We start from the raw sequence: 26652 nt of genomic DNA on the forward strand, positions 1-26652 counted from the left end.
CTGGACCAAGCTGTTCAGGTGCATGCTAGAAGCAGTTTGGGGGTGGGTATAGCTATAAGGTTGTGTATGAGTACAGGTTTGCTTTGCCCCTCAGAACAGCATGTTAACGTTTCTTGGGATGGAGCGCTTCTCTTTTTTTGGAGATCTCCTCAAAAGCCTCACCCAGGCAGGCACTTTTGTATTTTTTTTCCCCACAAGGCTCTTGGGCAGGCCTGACTTGCTGTGGGTTCCACGGTAGCACACAATGCCACACCAGGCAACCAGATAGCAATCTGGTGTCATGGCGCCACACAGCATTTTAGCAAATTTTCCAGGCTTATGGTCACACAGCAGGAGTAGCTGTTCTTTCTCCATATCTGTTAGTTTTAGGAGGGTGACGACGTCTTTGGCAACCTGCAGAAGCACGGGAATTTGCATCTGTTTTTTGTTTTTCTTTAACATGCTTCCTGCTCCTTTAAACTTGCCTCCTGCAGCAGCCGGCGGGCACTCCATTCCCAACCCTCAGCCCCCAACGTGGCTTGCAGGCTCTGCAGGGCTTCTCCCCTCCCATGTCCCTTTCCACCCAGCATTTCTTTTCATTTTCAGGATTCCCCGGTGTCACGCAGCTGCCATGCTCTGCTGGGCATCTCCCCTCCCATGTCCCTTTACACCCAGTATTTCTTCTCATTTTCAGAACTCCCCAGCACCATGGGACTGTCGTGCTTTGTTGGGCTTTCTCCACCATTATGATATTGAACCATCACTGACCTTTGTAATTGAATTTAAAATAGCATGACAGCCAGTGTGATTGCTGAAACTATGCGTGCTATAAGTTGAAGCATTTGGGGATCCATGCTTGCGCTGGAATGCCACAGCAGCAAATGGCATGATCTCCAGTTTGTTTTCGTGCAGTTACTGGTGCTCTGAATTCTGAGACAGTTCTTTACATTACGGAATTTAAACACGAAACCCCCTCTAGCAACTGCGGCTAAAGCACTGTGGCATAGGTACCCACAATGCAATGCTCACCCTGTCAAACTTGGACAGGGCAATGGGGATGCGGAAACTTGACACAAAACAAGGTGGGTCAACTTTCAAGAAGCTTTGTGGACACTTAATTCGAATTCATAATATTAAGGTTAAATAATCAAATTTATTAAAAATGAATTTATTTCACAGCGTAGACATCTTAGTACTGTACCTACACAGTCTGGAGACAACAGGTACCACAACATGCTGTTTGTAGCAAAGAACATCCTCCAAGGAAATCAATATGGAAGTGGTGAGTACTGAATCTTCAGGTACCAAAACACTCACTACCAAGGTTGATGCTAAAGAACCTATACTGAGAGAAACCCAGTCTACACTTTCTGATGCTTTCTAACTAGTTGGTAGCATGACACCTCAAGGACCTTTTTGCTCTCTTTTGACCCTTGGATGGTTGAAACTAAGACAAGTGATCTGGTCCTTGTGGAGCAGTCCACTTTTCTTTCCAGAAATAGTCAGCAGCAGAGATGAATGACTAGGGCCTCTTAGATGATGTAGCCTGGAATTCGGGTAGAATCTCAGCTTGCTGGGATACTCACAAAGAAGGAATGACTGGAAGGCTGGTCTAAAGCAGCTTGCATTAAGTGCTCGAGGAAGAGCTAATTCAGGTGGCTTCTCTAGTTTGGTGATTTTTAACTGGGGTCTCTGTACTCCTGGGTGTACTCGGAGGTCTTCTAGCGTAGGTACATCACATTATATATCTATCTACCTAGTTTTACAACAGGCTAGATAAAAAGCACTAGGAGAGCCAGAACAAATTAAAATTTCATAGACAGTGATTTATTTATGTTGCCCTATATACTATACATTGAAATGTAAATACAATATTTATATTCCAAAGATGTATTTTATAATTATACTGTAAAAAGGAGAAAGTAAGTAATTTTTCAGTAATAGTGTGCTGTGACTCTTGTATTTTTATGTCTTGTTTTGCAAGTTTTTAAGAAGTGTGAAAGCTAGGTGTACACAAGACAAATCAGATTCTTGACAGATGATCTACAGTCTGGAAAGCTTGAGAGCCACTACTTTAGTTTTCTTGGTGTTTCCAGGACAGCAATATATGGACTATTGCCTGGGAATGTCTCTCTCACTTTCCCAGGCAAAAAAGGGCACTAGGAATGCCCATTATTAAGTAACACTCATACAGTGACAGTTTTGAAGCTCATGAATTTTTCTTCTGTCATATTTCTATGGACTCTATGCAGGGATTTTTAGCATAATGACTAAAATCTAAGTAGAAATGCATATACAGGTTGAACCTCTCTCGTCCAGCACTCTATTGCCTGGCAACCTCTGTAATCTGGCATGATTTTAATTAGACAGGACACAATTTATCACTGGTGTGACCAAATGTCTTGTGGCCCCATAAAGTTTGTTTACAGCCACCAGTCCTGGCTCTCAGTGTTCTGTGCTATTATTTAGCAGTAATTTATCATTAATTGTCTTTTGAGGGCCCAGTAAGCAATGAACGTGTTGGTAATACTGCTAGACAAGAAAAGTCTCTCATTGGGCACCAGTTAAGTCCCAAGGGACTAGAGAGGCTCAGCCCGTAGCATGTGTATGCACATATTACCCATACCACTGACAGGGAGGAACTACTTATGAAGAGTAATGTGCACAATGAACAAAGTTGTGGTGGACAATTTAAGGGGTAGCAGATATTAAGAAAGAATTGAGAGATACTTGATGTTTGTGCGTGAGCATGAAAAAGTGTACAAAGGACATGTGAGGTGCAGGCATGACCCTAACTGACACAACTGTCTAAAGGAATCAGATGTTATTTGCATAGCATGCGCATGTACTGAAAGTGGAATTCACATGGATAATAATTCGAAGAACTATGTCAGATGACTTAACAGTATTATACAGATCTAAGTGACACTGAAGCAATTAAAATGCCTTCATACTGTCTAGTTGTGTTTTTTGATGAATGCCAGCAATAAAATTAATCAAGAATTGGTTTACCAAAAGTTAAGTGGCATGCATTTGCTCACAGGTATTCCTCAGAAATATTAAGGTAGGTAAGATCAGATCTAGACTTTATATCAAACCTCACAAAAATTAGCATAAAAAAGTTACCATATCACATGCTGGTGAACACTTTAAAAAAAAATCCACAACAAACTCACTCTCTGGCTGTGGCTACACTGCCCCTTCTTTCGGAAGGGGCATGCAAATGCAGCTACTCGAAAATACAAATAAGGTGCAGATTTCAATACCTTGTGCCTCATTTGTATACTCATGTGGGATCTCAATTCCAGAAGAGTTGATTTTGAAAGCCAAAACAGCTGTGTAGGCAGGGTTCATTCGAATGGAAACCACATTTTCAGAAGCACACTTCTTCCTGAAAAAAATTAGGAAGACGGATGCTTTAGAAAGAGGGGTTTCCTTTTGAACGAACCCCATCTACGCAGCTGTTTTGGCTTTTGAAATCAGCTCTTCCTGAATCAAGATCCCATGTGAATATGCAAATGAAGATATTTAAATCTGCACAGGATATTTAAATCTGCACCTCAGTTGCATTTCAGATCAGTCGTATTTGCATGCCTCTTCCAAAAGGGAGGAGCAGTATGGCCACAGCCTGTAAGTTATGTATTAGTCCGTATCCTCAAAGTTTTTATCTTCAAAAGGTGAGCCTGGGAATCTGAATTCTTAACTTTTGCTAGACACTAGAGCTGCATCTATACTATCGAGTGTTTTTGTTTTTTTTGGGGGCGGGAGGAATGGACCATTTCCAAAAGAACCCACAGAGCAGCTACACACAAAATGTACTCCTTCGATCTGAAACCAAAAGAATGCAACATTTTTTCCAGCAGCCAATTTCCTCTCCCAGATGAGGAAAAGTGCCTTTTTCCAAAAAATTCTTTCAGAAAAAGATGAGTGTTGATACCCAGGGGGCCCTTTTTTCTAAACAGCAGTCCTCAGGGCGCTGGATTTTTTGATCCCTGGCTCATTCTTTTGAAAGAGTGGGGGCTATGTGGATGCTCTTTATTCGAAGAGCAAATTGATTTTTCAATCTGCTTTTTTGTGTGTGGATGCACTATTTCAAAAGAAGTTTTTTTTGGAAGAGATCTTCTGGAAGAACTTTCAAAAGATCACTGTAGCGCAGATTGAGCCCAAGAGAAACAGACTGAATAGAAAAACTGGATTTATTGCTTATTGCAACCATCTGTTTCCTTCAAACATACCCTTTCTGCCTTATGACTGGAGGGGCATTATTGAGCCACTTTACCTTAAATGGTCATTTGAAATGTGTATTAGGTATATATGTTAAACAATCCCTCCCATCTTTCGTTTGTCTTTGACATCCTCAGTTTGTTTCCTAGACAAGCAGAACACCATATGAGCGCCAAAGTTTCTCTCTCTAAAGTCGGTCTAATGAACGATATCCCCTTACTTACTTTGTCACTCTAAAAAAGCCAGCCTTCCTCCGTATACCAGAGAGTAGAAATATGGGTATAATTTGGAATAACTGTTAGACAATGACGTCTCAGAAATGTTCACTACATTCTCACGCTAGTGCATCTTTCCCTTCTACCACCATGACACTATTCATCATTAAGGACAGGGGTAGAACAAATAAGGGTGCCATGTCATTGTATAATTTTCACATGCTCAAAATTACCAAGCAACAGCACTATGGCCTCAAATAAAGATAAAAAATGCCTACTTTTGTTCTCTAAAAAATAAAGTTTCTGTAGTTATACCAGTTGCTTATTTATCCTTATTAGCAAAATGCCAAATTTCATTTTTAAAACTAAAAGTTATTTAGTCTTATAGTTAAAACAGCATTTAATGAGTCGTCAGATTCTGCTTTTTGTTTCAAACGAACCTGATCTTGTTACAATTTGCAAAATAATGAACGGATGTTATATTCATAGTTCATCTATTTTTTTCATCCTTATGAAGGTCAGTAGATAAAATATAACTAAAACTGAGATCTAAGCCATAACTCTCAAGTAACATTAAATGCAGATATTTACATTTACAGAATATGGAAAACTGTGCATACCTATTGTATCTGCTTTACTAAATCTTCGTGTCACAACATAGTTCATGTTTCCATTTTCACACAGCTTTAATTCTGTTAGATATACTTCTACTTTGCAGTGCTTTACAAACATACCCTGTTCAACCACCTGGGGGGAAAAAAAAACTCAACAGATCAGTGTCTGCTATGAAATCGAAATATATTTAGATACACATACGTACATGTACTTGTTTTTAGAAACCTCTGGAGGAAACTAATAAAATTCAGGGAACATAAAAGGTACTAACTATATAAATGACAAATATCAGAAATAAAACAACACTAGAACATTTCTAGAAAAAGCTCAGGACCTGAAAAGTTGAATTTTCTAACAACTGTTTCTTTTTCTGTGACTTTTATATGTGCATATATTAATACTATGCATTATATACTTACCTATCACACAAATATGTATGTGTGCATACAATCAACATGCACATTAAGAAAAATAGAAAACTTTCAGTTTTAAAATCTGTTAGTTCCTTGAAGTATTAAGAAACAACCTTGTAGTTCCATATATTAAACCTTGACATAGAGTTAAAAATTCCTATTTTGTACTACTGATAAAACTTTACGAACTACTACACAATATATTAACAATATGGGATATTACATAACAGACTTTTAAAACAAATACTGTACATAAGCAAGAACTGCCAGCCAAGTCATTCATCTCTGCTCTTGTAGTAGATATATCAGTGTCTGGCTTCATCCACCCCAGATATTTTAACATTTGTTCTTTACCAAATTTGCTTTGCAATACCCACTACCAAACAGTGAAGCAGACATGGAAACAGGCAAATTAATCAAAGTAAAATTCAGAAAATACATTCATGGTCACCTCTTTAATGTATTTTCCTTTTGATCCTTCAAAGTGTAACTGCAGTACTCAGTCATGTAGAGTGTTCTGAAAATAGCCATCAGCCTGACATATGATACATCAGACAAATACGGTAAAAAGGAAGGCACCAAATAATTGCTAGGAGGGATCCTCTGTACCAAACATGCTTAAAAGCAAGTACTATAGAAAAAATAGGCATCAATGAATTATTCACACAGTATTTAACTTTAGCCTTGAGCTGTAATGACTAACAGATTGTGTCACCTTTAAAGGACAAGGCATCTTAACACAAGTTTAACCACTTATGTACAATGAAGTGTTTATATCTATCTAGGTGCTGCAGTGATGTAAACTGTGATTTCCTTTGGTGCAGCTTACCAAAAGATTAAAGCAATGTGAAAGCACAAGCATAGCATTGAGAATGCACTACTGTTTTATCCAAAAGACCATGCTAAGCAACATCAATAATGTAGTAGTACATCGCTATAATAATCTAAATTTGGGTGCATAGCTTCAAAAAGTCTCACAACAGCAAAGAACATGACCGCAAAGCAAAAGGGATTAAAACAAAAAGTATATAGTCAAATAGGGAGACTGTTCTGTCAGATATCAAAGAAAAAACATCCCTCACCTACTTCTGCAGAAAGATTAAAGAGGAAACAGGATAGAGAAATCAAAGAAAAAATGAGGGGTGGGAGGGAATGATGATGATAAAGAGAGAAAATGTATCCATAACTGTGGCATGAAGATATTTTCCATCTGATTCCCATTAATGTGTCCACATACTACAGCAAATCTTGGAAAAATCTCTCTTTGAGCAACTCTAAGATAACCACCCAGGAAGTGTGTTCTTGGGGCTTTCTACTTTGACACTTCTGTTATCCCCAATACTTTACTAGTTAGCTCCTCCTAACAATAATAGTCCCTGTTTAAAGGGCACGTGTGCATGTGAATTAACAATGCGAAATTACAGAATCTTCACGTAAGTGGAAAGGAAGGAGAGAAACTGTTTCTGCTGAAATGTATACATCCAGACCCTAATAACCATGGGTAAATAAGTGTATTTGAAAAGTAACCATCCAGATGTATTTTTACTCTTAAAAACTAAAGTTCCAGGGATGCTTCTTTAAATATAAATTAAAAACAAAATAATAGGTAAGACAATTTTCGTTTCTTAATCTCTGCATCTGTCACCAAACAGATGAATCCATGAAAGCATGAGCCTTTTTCTACAGAGCCAGCTGGCATGTACCAATGAAATACAGGTAGATCCCAATGGGAGCTACCAGCATTATGCACTGGTAAGGACTTCGGAGTTGAAAGTCACTGAAGTCATGGTGAGAGCCTATGTTAGCAAAGCCTAAGCCTTAGCCGTAGAAAAATATAATCAGCAACATGACTGGAATCATAACCAGTGATTACCATAAATGTAAGTATCAGAGGGGTAGCCGTGTTAGTCTGGATCTGTAGAGCAATGAAGGGTCCTGTGGCACCTTATAGACTAACAGAAAAGTTTAAAGCATGAGCTTTCGTGAGTTAACTCACTTCTTCAGATGCTGGTCAGATGCCAGCATCTGAAGAAGTGAGTTAACTCACGAAAGCTCATGCTCTAAACTTTTCTGTTAGTCTATAAGGTGCCACAGGACCCTTCGTTGCTCCATAAATGTAAAGTATTTCATATTGGCCAATTGGAAACACTCTTAGTAGCATAAAGTCATTTATACAACTTCAGGAAATCGTCTGGCTATCTTACAATCTCCATCCTGAAAATCCAAATGTAATCTTCAAATTAGAAGGAACCACCTTAGCCATCTTTTCTATAAAATGTGAAGTAAAGCAATTCTGTACAAAAAGATACAAGAGTGTTTTGTACTAAGGAATTCTGGGCAGACTATGCTAAGGAATGAGTTTTCAAGCAGTCCCCAGGTACGTCAGGAGCCAGTGCCAGGATGTGTATATCCTGACTAATTTGCTCAGAACTTCAGCTGGACCAAAGGCCTTATTGTTCACAGCAGGACACTGCTTTGGTGCTAAAAACTGGGACACCATTAAAAGCAATATGCTGAATGGAAAGATTATTAATTTATCTATCACATATGATGAGCCATTATTTGAGCTACTGGTACCACTTTACAAAGTCTGTAGCAGCTCTTCATTAACAATGAATTCACACTTCATAATTCACAATCAAAAAAAGCTCATCTGTTCTGAATTCTTATATTGCAATTGTGAAAAGTACACCATAGCTAATAAAATTTAGATTTTTTTTCAGCACTAGCTTACATGATCATTACACTAATAATGAGCTTCAATGGCCTCTCCAAGTTTAAGGTTTTCTTGAAAAATAACAGGATTAAGCTTAATGAAAAAAAATTACCCACCCTGTTCAGCTTTGCTCAATTTTTTCATTTTTTAAAATTGAGCCAAGTCCTAAAACCTAAATATTAAAAAGCCCAAATAAGTGACTATATGAACTAAAATAATATTGACACGTTCATCATGAACAAGATTTTAAAAGTTCCAATATGCAGAACTGCTGATTTCAGTAGGTCCACTAGTATCTCCAAAACTATATTTAGAAAGATCCTAGTTTCACAGTGTTTACTTCATTTACATGTACCTTGCGCGCTATTGGCTCCTGACTTTCCATCAGTGTGTACCAGCTAACTAGTTTATTCCAGCCTTCTGTTGGCAAAAGGATGTAGTCCAGCTCATCAATAAGATGCTCTTTGAGAGACTGAGAATCGCCATCTATGGAGAGAGAAAGAGGGTGCAAACTATTTTTAATCCATAGGTATGACCATTACTGGTGTTTTTGACATAGCACTGCATTAATACTGAAAATACAAACAAAAATGTAATATTTGCTTCTTAGAAATATACCCTTTTCTTATTGTTTGCAATTCAATAGTCAAATGATGTTAACATTGACCAAAGCAGCAAGCTGCAGTTTATAAACATGGGGTTGGGGAGGAGAATGTATTTTAGCAATGAAGTCTCTGATATAATGATGATTGTACTGTTTAGTACTATTCATTGAAGTGGAAGTAAAATCCATTAACTTCCCAGTTTTTTTGGATATGCAGTTTACAGTCACCACGATGGCACCCAGCCTACATAGACAGCACTTTGACATAAATAATGTTCTTACTGTAAAAGTAAATGGTTCACAACACATGGTGTTGTCTAGAAAAAGAGAAGTTACTTACCTTATACAGTAACTAAAGTTATTTGAGATATGTATCCCTGTCTGTAGCTCATTGTGGAGGAGCATAAGCTCCATGTGCCCAAGATGGGAAGATTTTTACTAGCACTATTCATTGGTCTGTGCTTAAGCTCTTCTCATGCTTCTAGCTCAGGGCCTGTAGGGTAACTTGCACCAATAGATTCTCAAGTTCTTTTTCTACCACATATCAAATCTAAAGATCTCATATCTAAAGATATGAAGCAAAGGGGAAGGCGAGCAAGTAGTGGACTATAGATGGGGAACACATATCTTGAAAAACTCCTGTTACTACACAAAGTAGTTAACTTTTTCCCTTCTTCAAATGTTGGTGCCTCTATGTATTTCACAATGGGTGATGCATAGTGTTTCTCAAAGATGGTGAGAGGACATCTTGATACTACTGTCTGGAGTACCTCTGTACAAAGAAATGCATCAGCTGCACAAGCCACTTTACAGATCTCAGCAATAGGAACACCTTGGTAGGAGAATACATCTATTTTGAACATTTTTGAGACCCTTACTCTCCCTCTCATTTGCGCCATGCCTGAACATCATTCATGCCCATAATTGACATTACCAGTCTAGATAATTTCCTACATGGTCTTGTATTTTGTACGCAGAATGCTACAGATCAGTGGTGGACCATGGAGTAAAGCATTTGGTTTTCATTACTGGTATGTGATGTTGGAAAATGTAGATGGGAGACTGATTCAGTTGAAAATCTGAAATAATTTTAAGAGTAAATATAGCCACAGAGCAACTGTAGTGTGTGTGTGTGCGCGCACATGCACGTAGGACATAGCCACAGAGCAACTGTAGTGTGTGTGTGTGTGTGTAACCACGGAGCAATTGTAGGTTTTGCGCGTGTGCATGTGCGTGCGCGTGTGTGTGTGTAAGTAAATTAATGATCTCTTTCTGCAGGCACAAAATCTGGAGAAACAGGCAGCCAATGAGATTGGGCTTCAGTCCTGGGGTCGTGGGCTAAGGCCACGGGGTTTTGAGCTCAATTTCCAAAGCTCACCATCTCTTCCATAACCTCTGGCCACTGCTTCCTTCCCTTGTGCCCTATTGCCCCACCTCCTGGTGCCTCTGAAGCCACCTCCCCACCAAGGGCTCAGTTTTTCCCTACAATTGCTGGGACTAAGTCTGTTGTGAAAAGTGATATTTGTTAATATCACTTCTCACACGAGACTTAGTAGCTAGCAAGTATTATAAAAAGGCAATAAAAAAACGAAAGAAACAATAAGAATTAAAAAAGAACATGCAAAGCACCTTCTGTTTCTCCTCTGTTTATGTCCAGTAAAAAGAGACACCTATATTAGGGCTGCCAAGCACACAAAAAAATAATCACAATTAATCACATTGTTAAACAGTAACAGAATACTATTTAGTTAAATATTTTGGATGTTTTCTACGTTCTCAAATGTATTGATTTATATTACAATACAGAATACCAAATGCACAGCGATCACTTTGTATTCACCTTTTACTATAAATAATTGCACTATAAAAACAAAACAGTGCTTTTCAATTCACCAAAGTACATTAGTGCAATCTTTTATCATGACAGTTGAATTTACAAATGTAGAATTAGGTACAAAAGTAACTGAATTAAAAACAAAATAATGTACAACTTGAGAACCTACAAGTCCATTCAGTCCTATTTGTTGTTCAGCCAATGACACAGAGAAACAAGTGTGTTCACATTTACAAGAAATAATGTTGCTTAATTCTCATTCACAATGTCAACTGAAAGTGAGAACAGTTATGCTAAACATTTTGTATGCCCGTTCAGGCTTTGACGACCATTCCAGTAGACACGATGATGTTTGTTTAAAAACAGCACATTAACTAGTGACTGAACTCCCCGGGAAAGAATTATAATGCCTCTGACTCTGTTTTACCCATATTCTGAATTTATATTTCATGTTATAGTACCCTTGGATGAAGATTCAGTACATGTTGTTCATTTTAAGAACACTTTTGCTGCAGATGTAACAAAATACAAAGAAGGGATCAATATGAGATTTCTGAAGATCCACATAACACTGGATCCAAGGTTTAAGAATCGGAACTGCTTTAAAAAAATCAGAAAGGGGCGAGATGTGGAGCATGCTTTCAGATGTCTTAAAAGAGCAATACTGATGGGAAAACTCGAGAGTCTGAACTATCGAAAAAAGGAAATTAACCTTCTGCTGGTGGCATCTGACTCAGATGATGAACATGATCATGCATCAGTCTGTGCTGCTTTAGACTATTATCGAGCAGAACACATCATCAGTATGGACATATCTCCTCTAGAATAAAACATGAAGGGACATATGATGCATCAGCATATCTGGCACACAAATACCTTCTGACACCAGCTGCAACAGTGACATCCAAATACCTATTGTCAATTTTAGATGAAATTGTCAACAAGAAATGGACAACATTTTTATCCCACAAATATAAACAGTCTTATTTGTCTGAGCCACAGACTGAAAAAGAAACATGACAATGGTTCACAAAGTTTTACTTTTTTTTTAAAATTCAGTTATTTTTGTACATAATTTTACATCTGTAAGTTCAACTGTTATGATAAAAGACTGCACTAATGTATTTCTACTTTATCATTTTTACAGTGCAAATATTTGTAATTAAAAATAATCAAGTGATCCTTGTTCATTTTATATTCTGTGTTGTACGTGAAGTAAATATATTTGAAAATGTAGAAAACATCCAAAAAACACTAAATAAATTGCAATTGGAATGCTATCATTTAAGAGCACAATATAAACTGTGATTACTTGTGATTAATTTTTTAAATTGCAAATAATTTTTCAAGTTACTTGTGTGAGTTAACTGTAATTCCTCAACAGTTCAAAACTGTACAATATTTTTACTACTAAGTCTTCAAAAAAATTACTATGTAAATAAATTACAGTGATTTGGAATTGTATATGTGCATATTCATTTATTTTCCTAAAGTTAATTAAGCATTCTGGAAAAAAATTGTCACACTGCCATGAAAAAAAATTATTGTGAGAACTTCTATTATTATGATATTTCTGGTGAACTGCTTCAGAGCATGCACTTTCTACGTTTGACAGCCATCCAGAAAACAATCCATCAGTTAGAATAGGGATTTTCCCAACTTATGGGTCAGGACCCAAACAAGGGTCACCATTAGATTTTCTAAGGATCACCAGCTGGGTGGCTCCTAGTGGCATGTAGCTCTTTAAGGAGCCATTTGCAGCTTTCATCGCTGCTACTGTGCACTCCTCTGGCTCCCAGTCCCTGCCCTGCCAGGCTGAAATGGAATTCAATTTAACTGGTTTAACAGCTGGCAGGAGGGATCCATCTGTTAAACCAAATTAAACTGAGTCCCATTCATCTCAGTGCAGCAGACCATGGAACTGCCTGCACTGCAGGTGGGGAAGGGAGGAAGAGAGCTAGGGGGAGGCATGTGGAGGAGGTGGCGGTGGCCCAGCAAAGAAACAGGAGGAGGCAACAGCAGCACTTGTGATATAGGTTTGGGGGGGGGAGCATTTTGGGGCTGTGAGAGGTTTAAGCCTGGGGTTGGGAGATGGGGAGAAATTAAGATTTAGTTAAAAAAAAATTCCCAGGGGAGAATCCCAACCTTGGTTTTGAATTGCCTGGGGTTACAAAGTCTTATTGAATTGTCAAAATGGGCTGCCACCCTGAAAATGATGGGAACCGCTGAGTTAGAAGGAAGCCAGCTTGGGATGCTTCACCCTGTCTCTATTCTATGTCAAAGGTCAGTTTTCAGACCTTTTCATGCAGGTATACAGACATCTGAAGAAGGTGGGGGAGCACAGTTGCCAAGGCCATCTGGAAAGCAGTAAGAATGACCATTGTACCATTCTCCCTAACTTCTTTAGAACCTAATGTTAAGAAAAATTGATGGGAAAGAATATAGCAGTTGCTTTGATCAGGACGTTAGGGGTGCATTTCCTCTGGAGTCTGCCCATGAGCCCCTTTGGAGCAGTGGGCTGTGTATTTCCTGTCAGTAGGATGTAAACAATGCTTCAGGATGGGGGCTAAATCTATACTAGTGAAATAAGTCAATTTCAGATACGCAATTCTAGCTACAGCATTTGCATAGCTAGAATCAATGTATCAGAATCAACCTGCTTCCCTAGTGAAGCCTGAGTCTTTTTAGTCTCACACTGATATCCCTTCTTCCACATGAGAGTGTGGACTACCGGGTCAACAGCAAAGCCCAGAGAGGTCAATTTTTCCCAAGTCTTCACCACACGCACAAAATCAAACTGCAGATCTTCTAGTAAGTACAGACAAGCCCGGAGATTCCCAATGGCAAAATGCACTCTGTGCTACAGAATTATGTCGCTCGCTTCTGTGGTTTGAGAGAAGAACCTGATGAAGTTGATGGCTAAATGTGTTGCGCATGCCTGTCAGATGTACAGATAACAGGGTGATTCAGTAGCAAGTACACTAGTTTCAAAGATTTATAGCCTTTATAGATCTTGCTCCCACTTGTTTGTTGGTGCAAAACACAGTTGACATGTCTGACATCAGTTCAATGTGTCGGAGTTGAATGATGGGTGGAAATGCTTGCATGATCTGCAGATTGCTTGCAGTTCTAACAGGCTTAGATAGTCCTGTGGAGATGATGTCCCTTCAACTCGTTTGGGGAGAAACCCAGAGTGCTAGGGGACACCCCTCTCCATGATTCAGTCTCCCACCTTTTTTAGAAAAAATTACATATCATCACTTCAAGTACATGTTCACCGAGAGTGGGATATATATGGGAACTAACAATCAAAGAACAAGCAAAAGGTATAAGAAACCCCAGGCAGGGATACATACCAGGAAATTCTATTAATAGAAATACTTCCCTTTTATAATTGAAATTGTTAATTAGTATTCTTTTGATTTAAAAAGTGTCCTGCAATATTACCAATTATAACAATGTAGCACAATGCTACTGTGGGTCAGAGAGTGTTATGTGTCCCCTATGTGTGTTACAGACTGACCCTAATTCATTCCATGGACTCATGCTTTTGGCTCTCAAGTTCCTGGTTCTATCACCAGCATATTGGTCAAGATAGCGCCCATTACAGCAGAGCATGAGAACCAAAAAACAAAAGTATTTTCATTACTGAATCAGAACAAACACATACAGTAAACCAGCAAAATTAGAATATTTAAAAATTTTCATTTTTAACAATCTCACAGAGATGCAGCTGTGTTAGTCTGTATCTTTGCAAAAGAAAAAAAGGAGCCCTGTTGCACTTTACAGACTAACAAAATAATTTATTTGATGGTGAGCTTTCATGGAACAGACCCACTTCTTCAGATCTAGAAAATTCAGAATTATTTTGTTAGTCTTTAAAGTGCTACAGGACTGCTTTTTTGTTTCATAATCTCAGACACTAATAAACCAAAAGAGAGAAATAGTCTCAGAGGGGTAGCTGCACAAGTCTGTGTCTTCGCAAAACAAAAGAAGCAATCCTGTAGCACCTTACAGACTAACAATTTTATTTATTAGGGATTAGGCTTTTGCAGGAAAGACCTACTTCTTCAGATTCTGGAGCAGGGTTCTTTTATCCATCTTCCATGATTTATTGAAAGTAATTGCTAATGGTTCCCAAATTGCTTCAACTACTTCCTTAGATTTAATCAGATGAATTTCATCACACACTGATGATCTGAACATACTTAGTATTTTAACCAGTACTCTCTTATTTTGGTTTGTGTTCTGTCAATTATCAGATTATTATAAAATGCCCAAGGAGGTAAGAGAGGTTACAAATCCAGAACACACAGTCGTAACTCAGGACCTCTACTATTATGTGTATGTCACCTCAGGAGGACAGAAAATTGCTGCTTGGAGCAGCCTGTCTTGGAACTCACAAGAGGAGAGAAAATTCATGATTCAGTCCTAAGTGGAGCACAGAATCTGGTCTAGAAGGCATAAGTAGCTGAACTGCTGGGTATTAATGACCATAAGGTAATTAAATTTAACAATCTTGCTGGAGGGAAAATACTGAAATCCCCCACAGTAGCATTTATCTTAAAAATGGGAAATAAATAATGAAAAGGCTACTTCGATGGAAAATAAAAAACAATCAGAAGGCTGAAATCTATAAATTGCACATTAAACAATTAAAAAATGCCAAAATAGAGGCACAAACTAAATGTATATTCCAAATAAAATACATCCAAGCAGTAAAAGAAACAAAAAACACCACCAAGGCGAAACAGTGGAGTAAAAGAGGCAATTAAAGGCAAAAAGGCAACCTTTAGAAACTGGAAATCAAATCCTAGTAAGGAAAATACAAAGGGCAAAACTCTGACAAGTCAACTATAATAAATTAGGACAAAAAAGAATTTGCAGACCAACCAATAAAAGACAAAAACTAATAGCACAAAATCTTTTAACTACATCAGAATCAGGAAAGCCTGCCAAACAAACAATCAGTGGTGCCACCGGAAGATCAATGAGCTAAAGGAGCATTCAAGGAAAACAAAGCCATTCCAAAAAAGGTAAATGAATTCTTCGTATTGGTGTTCACTGCAGAGAAACCTGGAGGAGAAACCCCACATTCCAACAATTTTTTTTAGGTGACAAACCTGAGGAACCGTCCCAAACTGAGCAGTCAGTAGGGGAGCTTTTGGAAAAGGTTGATGAACAAAGAGAAGTTACTCACCGTAGTAACGGTGGTTCTTCGAGATGTGTCCCCGTGGGTGCTCCACCATAGGTGACGGCTTGGCCGGCGCCGCAGATCGGATCTTCCAAACAGTTTCTGCCGAACCGCGCATGCGCCGGCGCGCGCCGCTCCCTGGCGCGCTCCTGGCCATGTGCGCGATCCGGTCCCCGCCAGTTCCTCGACCAACCGCCTCGGGTGCCCCTGCAAAACACTAACAGAGATCCGAAGCGGGGAGGATGGGCGGGAAGTGGAGCACCCACGGGGACACATCTCGAAGAACCACCGTTACTACGGTGAGTAACTTCTCTTTCTTCTTCGAGTGTCCCCGTGGGTGCTCCACCATAGGTGACTACCCAGCAGTAACCCAGATAGGTGGTGGGTAATCGGATTATGTGCAGCTGGTCCCCGAGAGGACCGCTGCAAAGAGACGGGTATCCTCTTGGAATACCCTGTGAAGGGCGTAATGTTTGGCGAACGTGTCGTAGGATGACCAGGTCGCCGCTCTGCAGATGTCTTTCAATGCAACGCCCTTGAAAAAGGCTGTTGATGCTGCCACCGCCCTGGTGGAATGAGCCCTGGGAGTGGCCGACAAAGGAGTCTTTCTGAGCTCGTAGCACATTTTTATGCAGGATACAATGTGCTTTGAGATTCTCTGCGATGAGAGACCTTCTCCTTTAGATTTGGGAGCGAGGGAGACCAGGAGTCTATCCGTTTTTCGGAAGGACTTGGTCCTGTCTACGTAGAAGGCTAGCGCCCTCCTCACATCCAGGAGGTGTAGGCGCGCCTCTTCGCTGGAGTTATGAGGCTTTGGATAGAACGAGGGTAGAACAATAGGTTCATTGATGTGAAACTCGGAAGAAACTTTGGGAACAAAGGCTGGATGCAGCCGTATGGTTACCGCCTCCTTGGAAAAGACAGTACAGGGTGGCGTTGCCATGACTGCCGCAAGCTCGCTCACCCGACGGGCTGACGTAATTGCAAGAAGAAAGGTCGTCTTTACTGTAAGGAGGTGAAGGGGAACCGTGGCCAAGGGCTCGAACGGTGGTCCCATGAGTGTGGTAAGCACCAGGTCCAAGCTCCACGAAGGTGGAATCGGTTTCCGAGGGGGGTATAGGTTTACCAACCCTTTGAGGAACCTGGTAACCATAGGGTGGGTGAACACCGTGTGCCCTCCCTCCTCATGTCTGAACGCCGAGATGGCGGCCAGGTGGACCTTTAACGAGGATAGCGAGAGTCCTGCTCTCTTGAGGTCCAGTAAATACTCTAGAATTATAGGTATAGGCACCGAAAGGGGGGCCAGCTGCTTGGTAGAACACCAAGCCATGAAGCGAGTCCATTTTTGTTTGTAGGTTTTCCTAGTGGAAGTCCTCCTGCTACTTTCTAGGACTTGCTGTACTTCCACTGTGCATGTGCTCTCTAGGGAGCTGAGCCATGGATTAGCCACGCTTGCAGTCGCAGGCTTTGGGGGTGCGGATGCACTATGGACCCCTGGGCTTGCGTGAGCAGGTCCGGCGCCACCGGAAGAGGCATCGGTGGGCGGTCCGACAGGCGCAGGAGTAGGGGGAACCATGGTTGGCGATCCCATGTTGGGACTATCAGGATCATCCGAGCCTTGTCTCTCCTGGCTTTTTGCAGAACCTTGTGGATTAGCACTGCGGGGGGAAACGCGTAAAGCAGGGGGCCTCCCCACGGGATCGCAAACGCGTCCCCCAGGGACCCCCGGCCCAGCCCTGCTCTGGAGGAGAATCGTGGGCACTGTTTGTTGTGCTGAGTGGCAAACAGATCTATTTGGGGAAACCCCCATGCGTGGAAAATGGGCCGTAGAAGATCGGGACGGATCTGCCACTCGTGGGTGAGCGCAAAACGTCTGCTCAACTGGTCTGCCTTCACGTTGTGCGTGCCCGGCAAGTAGGAGGCTCTCAGGATTATATCGTGGGCGATGCACCAGTTCCATAGGCGGATTGCTTCCGCGCATAAGGTACGGGATCGAGCTCCTCCTTGCCTGTTTATGTAAAACATGGTGGAGGTATTGTCTGTACTGATCCCGACGACTTTGCCTTGTATACGGTCTCGAAAGTGTTTGCAGGCGTTGAACACTGCTCTGAGCTCTAAAACATTGATATGCAGAGACTGTTCCGTGGGTGACCACAGTCCTTGAGCCACCTCTTCGCCCATGTGCGCTCCCCACCCTATGAGGGAGGCATCCGTAGTGAGGAAAACCGATATTTGCGGCTGATGGAAGGGTACCCCTGTTAGCAAGTTCCCGGGGTTTACCCACCATTGCAGGGATTCGCGCACCCCAGGTGGGGGCGACACCACCCTGTGAACGGTGTGTACTGCCGGCTTGTATACACTTGCCAGCCAATGTTGCATGCCGCGCATGTGCAACCTGGCGTTCTGTACCACAAACGTAGCCGCTGCCATGTGGCCCAGCAGCTGCAAGCACGTCAAGACCGGCACCGTAGGGCTGAAGGTGATGACCTGCACAAGGGAACCGATGGCTCGAAAGCGAGCCTCTGGAAGGTATACTCTCGCCGAGACCAAGTTTATGCGAGCCCCTATGAACTCTATGTCCTGTGAGAGGTCTATCTTTGATTTTGCCATATTGATAACCAGGCCAAGTGCGGAGAACGTGTTTGCTGTGACGCGTATCATGCGGAGAACCTCCCTTTTCGAGGTCCCTTTGAGCAGGCAGTCGTCCAGATACGGGAAAATAAACACCCCCTGTCTGTGCAGGTAGGCTGACACCACTGCCAAGGTCTTGGTGAAGACTCTGGGGGCCGAGGAAAGGCCAAACGGTAGGACCTTGTATTGGAAGTGTTCGTTGCCCACCATGAACCGGAGAAACCGTCGGTGAGCCGGATGAATGGTTATGTGGAAGTACGCGTCTTGTAGATCGAGGGCTGCGAACCAGTCTCCATCGTCCAGTGCTGTAAGGATGGAGGCAATAGTGATCATCCGAAAACGTTGCTTGCGCAGATACCTGTTGAGGCCACGAAGGTCCAAGATGGGCCTCCAGCCTCCTGTCTTTTTCTCCGTCAGGAAATACCGAGAGTAGAACCCTTTCCCTTGCAGTTGCTCCGGCACCTTTTCCACCGCCCCTATGAACTCTAGGTGGGCCACCTCCTGCCTGAGCCTGGCTACATGGGAGGCCTCCTGGGGGTGGGGCTTGGGCGGGGGTCGCGGCGGCGGGAGCGACTGGAAGGGGATGGCGTACCCCGTGGCTATGATCTCCAGCACCCATTTGTCTGTGGTGATCCTTTGCCACTGGTCGTAGAATGGTCGGAGGCGATGGTGAAAAAGTCGTTTCGGATGATCTTGTGCAATGGTGGTGATGGCGCAGCCCTGGATTTGTATGTCAAACTTGTGGCCTTTGGCCCCGCCCCGAGGACGGACGGCCCTGTTGTGAGCGTCGCCTGGGGGTTCTGTACTGCTGGTGCTGCTGATGCCGCCCTTGCTCGTAACCCCTGTGATACTGGGGGCGCTGTTGCTGGTATTGGTACCGCCTTTGCTGTGGGTAGTACCTTTTCTTTGAGTATGGAGGGGTGTAAATCCCCAGGGTCCTGAGTGTGGCTCGAGTCTTTACTGGAATGAAGGACCGAGTCAGTTGATTCAGCAAACAGCTTCTGCAAGTCGAAGGGAAGGTCGATTATCTTCGCCTGCAGATCTCTTGGTATGCCCGAGGTCTGGAGCCAGGACTCCCGTCGCATCACCACTGCAGTTGCTGTGTAACGTGCTGCCGTGTCCGCAACGTCCAAAGCAATCTGAACTTCCATCCTCGCAGCCGCGTAGCCCTCTTGCACTATGGCCTTGAGGACCGGCTTTTTGTCCTCTGGAAGCGAGTCCATGAGGGAAGTTAATCTGGCATAGTTGTCGAAATTATGGTTCGCCAAGTGCGCTGCATAATTTGCCATTCGCAAGGTTAAAGTGGAGGAGGAGTAGACCTTTCTGCCGAACAGCTCTAGCTTCTTGGCATCTTTGTCCATTCCCCCTGTTTTAAATTGAGATGTTTTTAGTCTTTGCTGCGAGGACTCCACCACCAAGGAGTTTGGCTGGGGGTGGCTAAACAAGAACTCCATGCCCTTCGCCGGCACGAAGTATTTCTTATCCGCTCTCTTTTGGACAGGCGGAATAGTTGCCGGGGTCTGCCATATGGTAGTGGCGGACTCCAAGATCGCTTCATCAAGCGGGATTGCTACTCTGGAGGAGGCCGGGGAGCTCAAATTTTTAAGGAGCTTATGATGTTTCTCTTGCACTTGTGCTGTCTGGATGCCTTGCGTGAAAGCTACCCTCTTAAACAGCTCCTGAAACTGTTTGAGATCGTCCTTGGGATGGACGTCCCCTAAGGCCGTGGCCTCATCCGGGGAGGAAAACGAGGAACCGCTGGGGTACATTTCTTTGGACCCTTCCGGTTCTTGATGGTGATGGTGCACCCTCTCGCTGGAGGTTTGCGAGGGAAAATCTCGTGGGTCCACGGCCAGTCCCCCCTGGGATGCTTGAGTCTCCGTCCCCGATCGCGATTGCCCTCGGGGGTACGAGGTAATATGTGGGGATCTCTCCCTGGTAGATTGCCGATGGTGTCCATGCCCCGCGTGGTAGGGACGACCATGGCAGTATAGGCACTGTTCCTGGGAAGGTGACCTTGACCATTCCCTTTGCACGTACCCTGTGTGTCTGGGAGAGGGGGATCGTCGAGACACTGGAGAGAGCGATTTTGCATAATAGTCCAGCGATTCAAATCCCAGGAAGGGCGAGGGTGGTGCCAGCCATGGGGAAGCTGATTGCAGGAAAGGAGAAGGGGGCTCCGGGTAGGCTAGGGGGGGGCCCCTGCCTTCTGGTTGGAGTCTGCAACATGAGCGGAGGGCTGTGAGAAAAGAGCTCCACAGCCCTGTCTGGAGAGGGGCTGCAATGCCTCCTCTTGTGTGCAGCCTTCACCCTCCCTTGAGGAGGTAACTCCGCCCCCTGATGGGCGGGGGATCCCGGCCCCGTCGGCACCGTGCTAGGCACGCTTGAGGGCGGTGCCGCACGTGCGGAGTCCTTCTGCGCCTGCAGGCTATGTGCCTGCGCGCTCTGCACCGCCGGTTCCCCGGGGGTCGGTGCCGCTGCCTGCGGTGCCGCTGGTACCGGCGCTTGCTTAGCCGCCGCCCTGCCTGCGGTGCGGGGCGGCTGGCTGATCATCGGAGGCTGAGCCGCTTCCACGTGGCTCTCCGTGCCGCCGCCGATCAGCTGTTGCTGCGGCTGGGGGCTGCTCGCTCCTCCCGTCCCGCTCACTGTTGCTGCCGGCAGGGATCGGGTTGGAGAAACTTTCCTCCGTTTTTGCGCTGATGGAGTGAGGGAGGCAGCTTTCCTTCTAAGGGCCCCGGAGGGTCCCTCCTGCTGCGGCCGCTCCGGCACGTCTGGCTGGAGGGCCTTGTCAAGAAGCAGCAGTTTAATTCTCATCTCCCTGTCTCTCCGTGCTCTGGTCGTTAACTTTGCACAGAAGGCGCATTTTTGTGCCACATGGGACTCCCCCAGGCACCTTATGCATAGACTGTGCCCATCGGACACTGGCATCGCCTCTCGGCAGGACTCACATTTATTAAAGCCTGAGGAGGACATTGTTGGTGAGTCTTTGAGTTTGTTTGTGGGTACTTAGCACTTCTTTGTGCTGTTTCCCCGTCCGATGGCCTGCCTCCGCAGGAGGGCTGATGGCCCTAGCTCCCGGCCTCCGGCGCTTGTTACTGGGACTGGCTTGAGCTGTCCCTCCGTAGCTTGTTTGTTGTTTGTTTTTTTTTTACAAAATAACAACCGGTTACTTATGGTATCCTAAGAACTGAAAAACTTTAAAGAGAAAACAAATGAAGTCGTTGAATACGCTATGTGGCTTTAGCCTAGTCGGATTCCGTCTGCAGCCGACGGCGGTTGAGAGGAACTGGCGGGGACCGGATTGCGCACATGGCCAGGAGCGCGCCAGGGAGCGGCGCGCGCCGGCGCATGCGCGGTCCGGCAGAAACTGCTTGGAAGATCCGATCTGTGGCGCCGGCCAAGCCGTCACCTATGGTGGAGCACCCACGGGGACACTCGAAGAAGAACAATAAGTCACCAGAAGCAGACAGCAGTCACCATATAGGAAATGGCATGCAACCTGTTCGTTAAATCAGACTCAGTACCTTATGAACGGGGAATAGTTAATGCAATGCCAGTTATTAAATAAGGCTCATGAAGCAACCTTGGCAATTACACATCAGTATCCTCAGTGCCAGGTAAACTGGTTGCAAGTATAGTAACCCCCCTCCACCCACTCCCCCCTCACCCTGAATTATCAGACACAGGAAAAACACATATGCTGGGGGAACAGTCAACATGGCTTTTGAAATGGCAATCGCACTTTACCAGGGAATCAACAAGCTGGAGAACAAGGATGATCCAATTAATATGATGTATGTGAAGTTTCATATAGCCTATGATAAGGTCCCTCATAAAAAGATCTTAACCTGAACAGCCATGGGATAAGAAAGAAGATGTGCAGTAACTGGCTAAGAGACAGAAAGAGAGTAGAAGTAAATGGTCAGTTTTCACAACGAAGAGGTAAATAGCTGTATCTCCCAAAGGATGCATACGTACAAAAGGATATGATCTAAATTAGCTGTTAACATTCAAGAAAGAGGTCTTGGGGTTATCAAAGATAGTTCTCTGAAAATACTTGCACAAGTTGCAGCAGCAGTCAAAAAGCTAACAGAATATAAGGACCATTAGGGAAGGGATAGATAATAAAATAGAAAATGCTGCTATACAACTTTATGGCACGCCTATGCCTTGAATAGCATGTTCAATTCTAGCTGTCCATGACAAAAATAAATATTAGACATGGAAGCGATGCAGAGAAAGTTAACAAAAATGATTAGGGGTATGGAACTGCTTCCTCTGAGGAAAGAGAAGAAAAAAGACTGGGGTTGTTCAGTTTGGGGAAAAATACAACTAAGTAGGGATAGTACAGAGGTCTATAAAATCATAACCGGTATGGAAAAAGCTAACAGGGAAGTGTTAATCCCTTCACATAACACAAGACTTAAGAGCCATCCAATGAAATTGACAGAAGGTTTAAAACAAACACACACAGTGAACCATGAAACTCATTGCTATGGAATACTGTGAAAGCCGAAGCACCCCTCTAGAAATGAAACAGCTTAAGTTCATGCTGAAGGGGGTCCACCAATTCCTATTATCTAAAATACTCAGGGATGCATCCCCATTCTCCAGGAATACCTACAACTTCAGCTGCCAGAAGTGCCTGCCATTGTCAGAGACAGACCACTAGGCTAGATGGACTATTGTTTTGATCCAATATGGCCATTATTTGTTCTTAACTACAGTAGTGCTAATGAATCAGTTACAAATCATCTCCCTTCCTCCTCCTGATTGAACAAAGACAAACAATGTGGGAAGAGTAAGTTGATACTGCCTCAGTGAAGGAGGAAAGTAGGTCTCTGAATCTCGGCAGCAGCTGATGCTCTCTGCTGACACAAAAGATTCAACTACAAGAGGCACTACTCAAAACTACTAGTTTTAAATAAAACAGGATGAGGATACAAATCCTCTTGCTTCAGAGTATATCCCAAATCACCAATTGTCTTGGATGAGTCAGAACTGTTTAATTTTTGGACAGCAGGGGAATATGGATGCACCAAGGAAGCATGTTTAATCTTTTTCTGTACTTCTGGCACTAGTTCCTGTCAAATAAAGAACACTGGTCTAGACCAACCATTGCCCTGATATTTTCTGTGAAGAAGGGGGGATCTTTAACATTGCACAAGCCTACCTTAGCATAACTATTTTTGAGGGAAAAAGTTACAGTTCACTATAAGTTTATATTATACTTCTCTGCAGTCACTGACAGTGACTACCATAAATTACTATTATCAGTAGCTGTTGTTGTAGTAGAATATGTTGTTATAAACTATTCTTAAAATTTAATCCTAATTTAGGCAGCCATAAAGGATACCAAATAATCTCATTTTCATTGTGGAAACCTCTTTAGAGAGTCATAAAACCTACCATGCACCTTGTTCATGCTCTCAGAGGTTACTGCAATAAGGTTTATGTGCCTGTTTACATGACGAAGATATACCTGTTTAACTAAGGATACCGCTACATTGCACACTTCTTCAGAGTAAAGAAGTAGAGTAAGTAAGTAAATGGGTCCCCCCAACACAGGTTTAAATAGCAATGTAGCAGGAACGGAGGCTGAGGTAAGTAACAGCACACCTGAAAGGCATGTATGTGAGTACCTACCATACGTAGTTCTCTATTCATCTAAATCATGTCTTGCTATATATGCCGCTCTTTTCAGTGGTGTGGCATTTCATTGCAGCCCCACTGGTGGAGCCTTCCCCCTATGCAGGAAAACACTCTGTAAGCAGACAAAGATTCTGGCAAGTGAAGACAATGGGGAAAAGTCTAGGCAGTTCCCCATTGCAGTCTTTCCCTGCGGCAAGCAAATACGCTGGCAGGGATGAAAGGCTCTGCCAACTCCCCACCATTAGAGTCTGATCCCCCTACAGGGTCAGTGGGAAAAGCATCTACCAGCCCTCCATTGTTAGAGCCTTTACACTGAGGGGACAGCTCACTCTTTTCCCACTGCAGCAGCCACTCCTTGCCTGGTGAAAGGCTCTTACAGCAGAGGGCTGGTGAAGGTTTTGCTCAATGTCTCCATGCCACAGACTTTCACTGACATGTGTAGCTACATACTGCAGTGGCCACAGCAGGATTTTCAGTGATTTGTAGCTACATGAACTTTAAATGCTGCCTTCAGTGGTATGTAGTACAGACATGGCCATGAGGCATAATTTTAACACAATTTAGTTATGTCAGTGCAAAAGTAACTCTTCCATGAAGCCTCTACAAGCTCCATGGCAGTCCCAAGCCTGAACGAAGGGAGGAGGGTTGGTCAGATGCGTGTCAATGTGCTGACTGTCTGTAGCCAGACAGAACCCCCACTTTTCTCAACTCCATCTTGTCTCTCCTGCGTGCTTCAGAGCACCAAAAGGGTTAACAGCTCAGCCCTGGAATGCCTGAGAGCGCAAATGTGCTTATCTCAGCCACGGTCTTTTGAATGGTCCGGAGCAAGAGACAATCGGCTAATAAACAGCCCGGCCTTGGACTGCCCTTGGCTAATTACCATCAGTTGATTCGCCTACACAAACGTCCCAGACAAGGAAAAATCTCCGGCCCATAAAGAAAGAATGCCCTAAAATTATCTCTACCCCACAGGTGTGAACCAGCCTTGTGAGAACTAGTGTCTCAGATGAATTAATTCAATTGGCACCCTTTTAGATAAGTAAGAAGCGTACGTGACCCAATGGGTATAAAGAAGGGCCTGGCAGACCCCCTAACTGAGCTCCAATTACCCCTACCTGCCGGTCAGGAGGGTCATTGCCTCCTGAGGTCCTCGTTATTTATTGCTTCTTCCCGAGGGATTGAGTGAAATGCTGGCCACGCCACGTTGGTAATGCAGGGGTGAGAATAAGACCTGTGAAGTGTATTGCTTTTCTTTTGTTTTCTTTGTGCGCATTCAATAATAGATCTATGAATTGTTACATGCTAGCTATTGACAACTAAAGAACAGAGTGTAAACCTTGTAATCTTTGTAACAAAGTATAAATCTTGTAAGTTTGCAATAAAGTGTGTGTATGTATATATCTTGTAACCATAAGAGCTTAACTCTTTTAGTTAAATAAACAAGTAATCAGTTAAGTGGTAACCTGACTCTTCCTGTTACTGTGCAAACTGAACACAAAACAAAGAACCCAGCTGTTTTTCAGCTGTAACAGCCCGGTCACTGGTGGGGCGTATTGAGAGCTGAGCGCTGAGTTGTGCTGCCTCCACGGAGCAGACTCTTGGGGCACCTGTCAGCCTCCCTGGCTATCCACCGCGAAGGGACCTCATCCTAGCAGTTAAAGACACGGGTGTAGGGGCTCTCAATACAACCTGTGGGGCACCTGTCAGCCTTCTTGGCTGCCCGCTGCGAAGGGACTCCGTCCTAGCAGTTGAAGACTCGGGTGTTAGGACCCGGGGGCATCTGTCAGCCTGCCTGGGCTGCCCACTGCGAAGGGGCTGTCTGTCCTAGCAGTTAAAGACTCAGATGAAAATAAGGGCACAGGTGGTATCTCACCCGACCATTGGCTAACACTGTCAAACAACAATACGAATAAAATCTGATGCCAGTACAACTAAATGATAAAAGATGCCAGCTCAGATGTCAGCCAGATAAACAAGGTCCGCGATACCAATCGAGCCATCGGGGTTGGGTCGGTAAGCTGGCTACTAAAAGAAAATTACAACTAACAAATATACTATCAATTGGAACAAGAAATGTCCAAACTCTGTGGACAACTGGAAAAATAGAGCTGCTTTGGAAGGAGATGGAGAGATCCCAATGCGATACACTTGGACTGGCACAGATACTTTGGATGGCATCAAAAGAGATATGCAGTTGTGAAGTCATTTGGTCAGGAAACGAAACAAAGCATGAAGCAGGAGTTGGATTCCTTCTTATCAAAAGAACAGCTAGAAGAGCATTATTAGAACACAAACTGGTGAGTGCAAGAATGATGGTAGCGAGATTCAAAGCAAAACCGTTCAACATCTCAGTCATTCAGGTGTATGCACCCACGTCGGGCAGTATGGAGGAAGAGATTGGGCTATTCTATCATGACTTGACAAAGACGGCGGAGGAGATAAAGAAAGATGTGTTGAACATCAGAGGCGATTGGAATGTGAAGGTTGGAACAGATAATGAAGGTTGAGAGAGAGTCATGGAAAGGTTTGGATATGGAGAAAGAAATGAACAAGGTGAGAAACTGCTAGAGTTTCC

General features: G+C 43.4%; 1 protein-coding gene across 6 annotated transcripts in view; it reads right to left on the reverse strand.

Annotated features, from left to right (window-relative positions):
- The window catches only part of USP15 (ubiquitin specific peptidase 15), a 137860-nt gene that overhangs the window by 85677 nt on the left and 25531 nt on the right, over positions 1–26652 (reverse strand). For 3 of the 6 annotated variants that reach the window (XR_012648126.1, XM_075013799.1, XM_075013833.1), the window contains exons 3-4: positions 8518–8648; positions 5039–5165 (exon numbers count right to left, since the gene is read on the reverse strand). Coding sequence is in view for 3 of the 6 variants with exons in the window: in XM_075013799.1 (XP_074869900.1) it covers positions 5039–5165; positions 8518–8648 (258 nt within the window). In the remaining 3 variants the exon portion in view is untranslated. Of the gene's footprint in view, positions 1–5038; positions 5166–5912; positions 6078–8517; positions 8649–26652 lie in introns of those variants that run through there. The other 3 variants (XM_075013841.1, XR_012648139.1, XM_075013809.1) reach the window with 3 other exon arrangements.

Source organism: Carettochelys insculpta, chromosome 1 (genome assembly GCF_033958435.1).
Source record: "Carettochelys insculpta isolate YL-2023 chromosome 1, ASM3395843v1, whole genome shotgun sequence".
Taxonomy (NCBI): Eukaryota; Metazoa; Chordata; order Testudines; family Carettochelyidae; genus Carettochelys; species Carettochelys insculpta.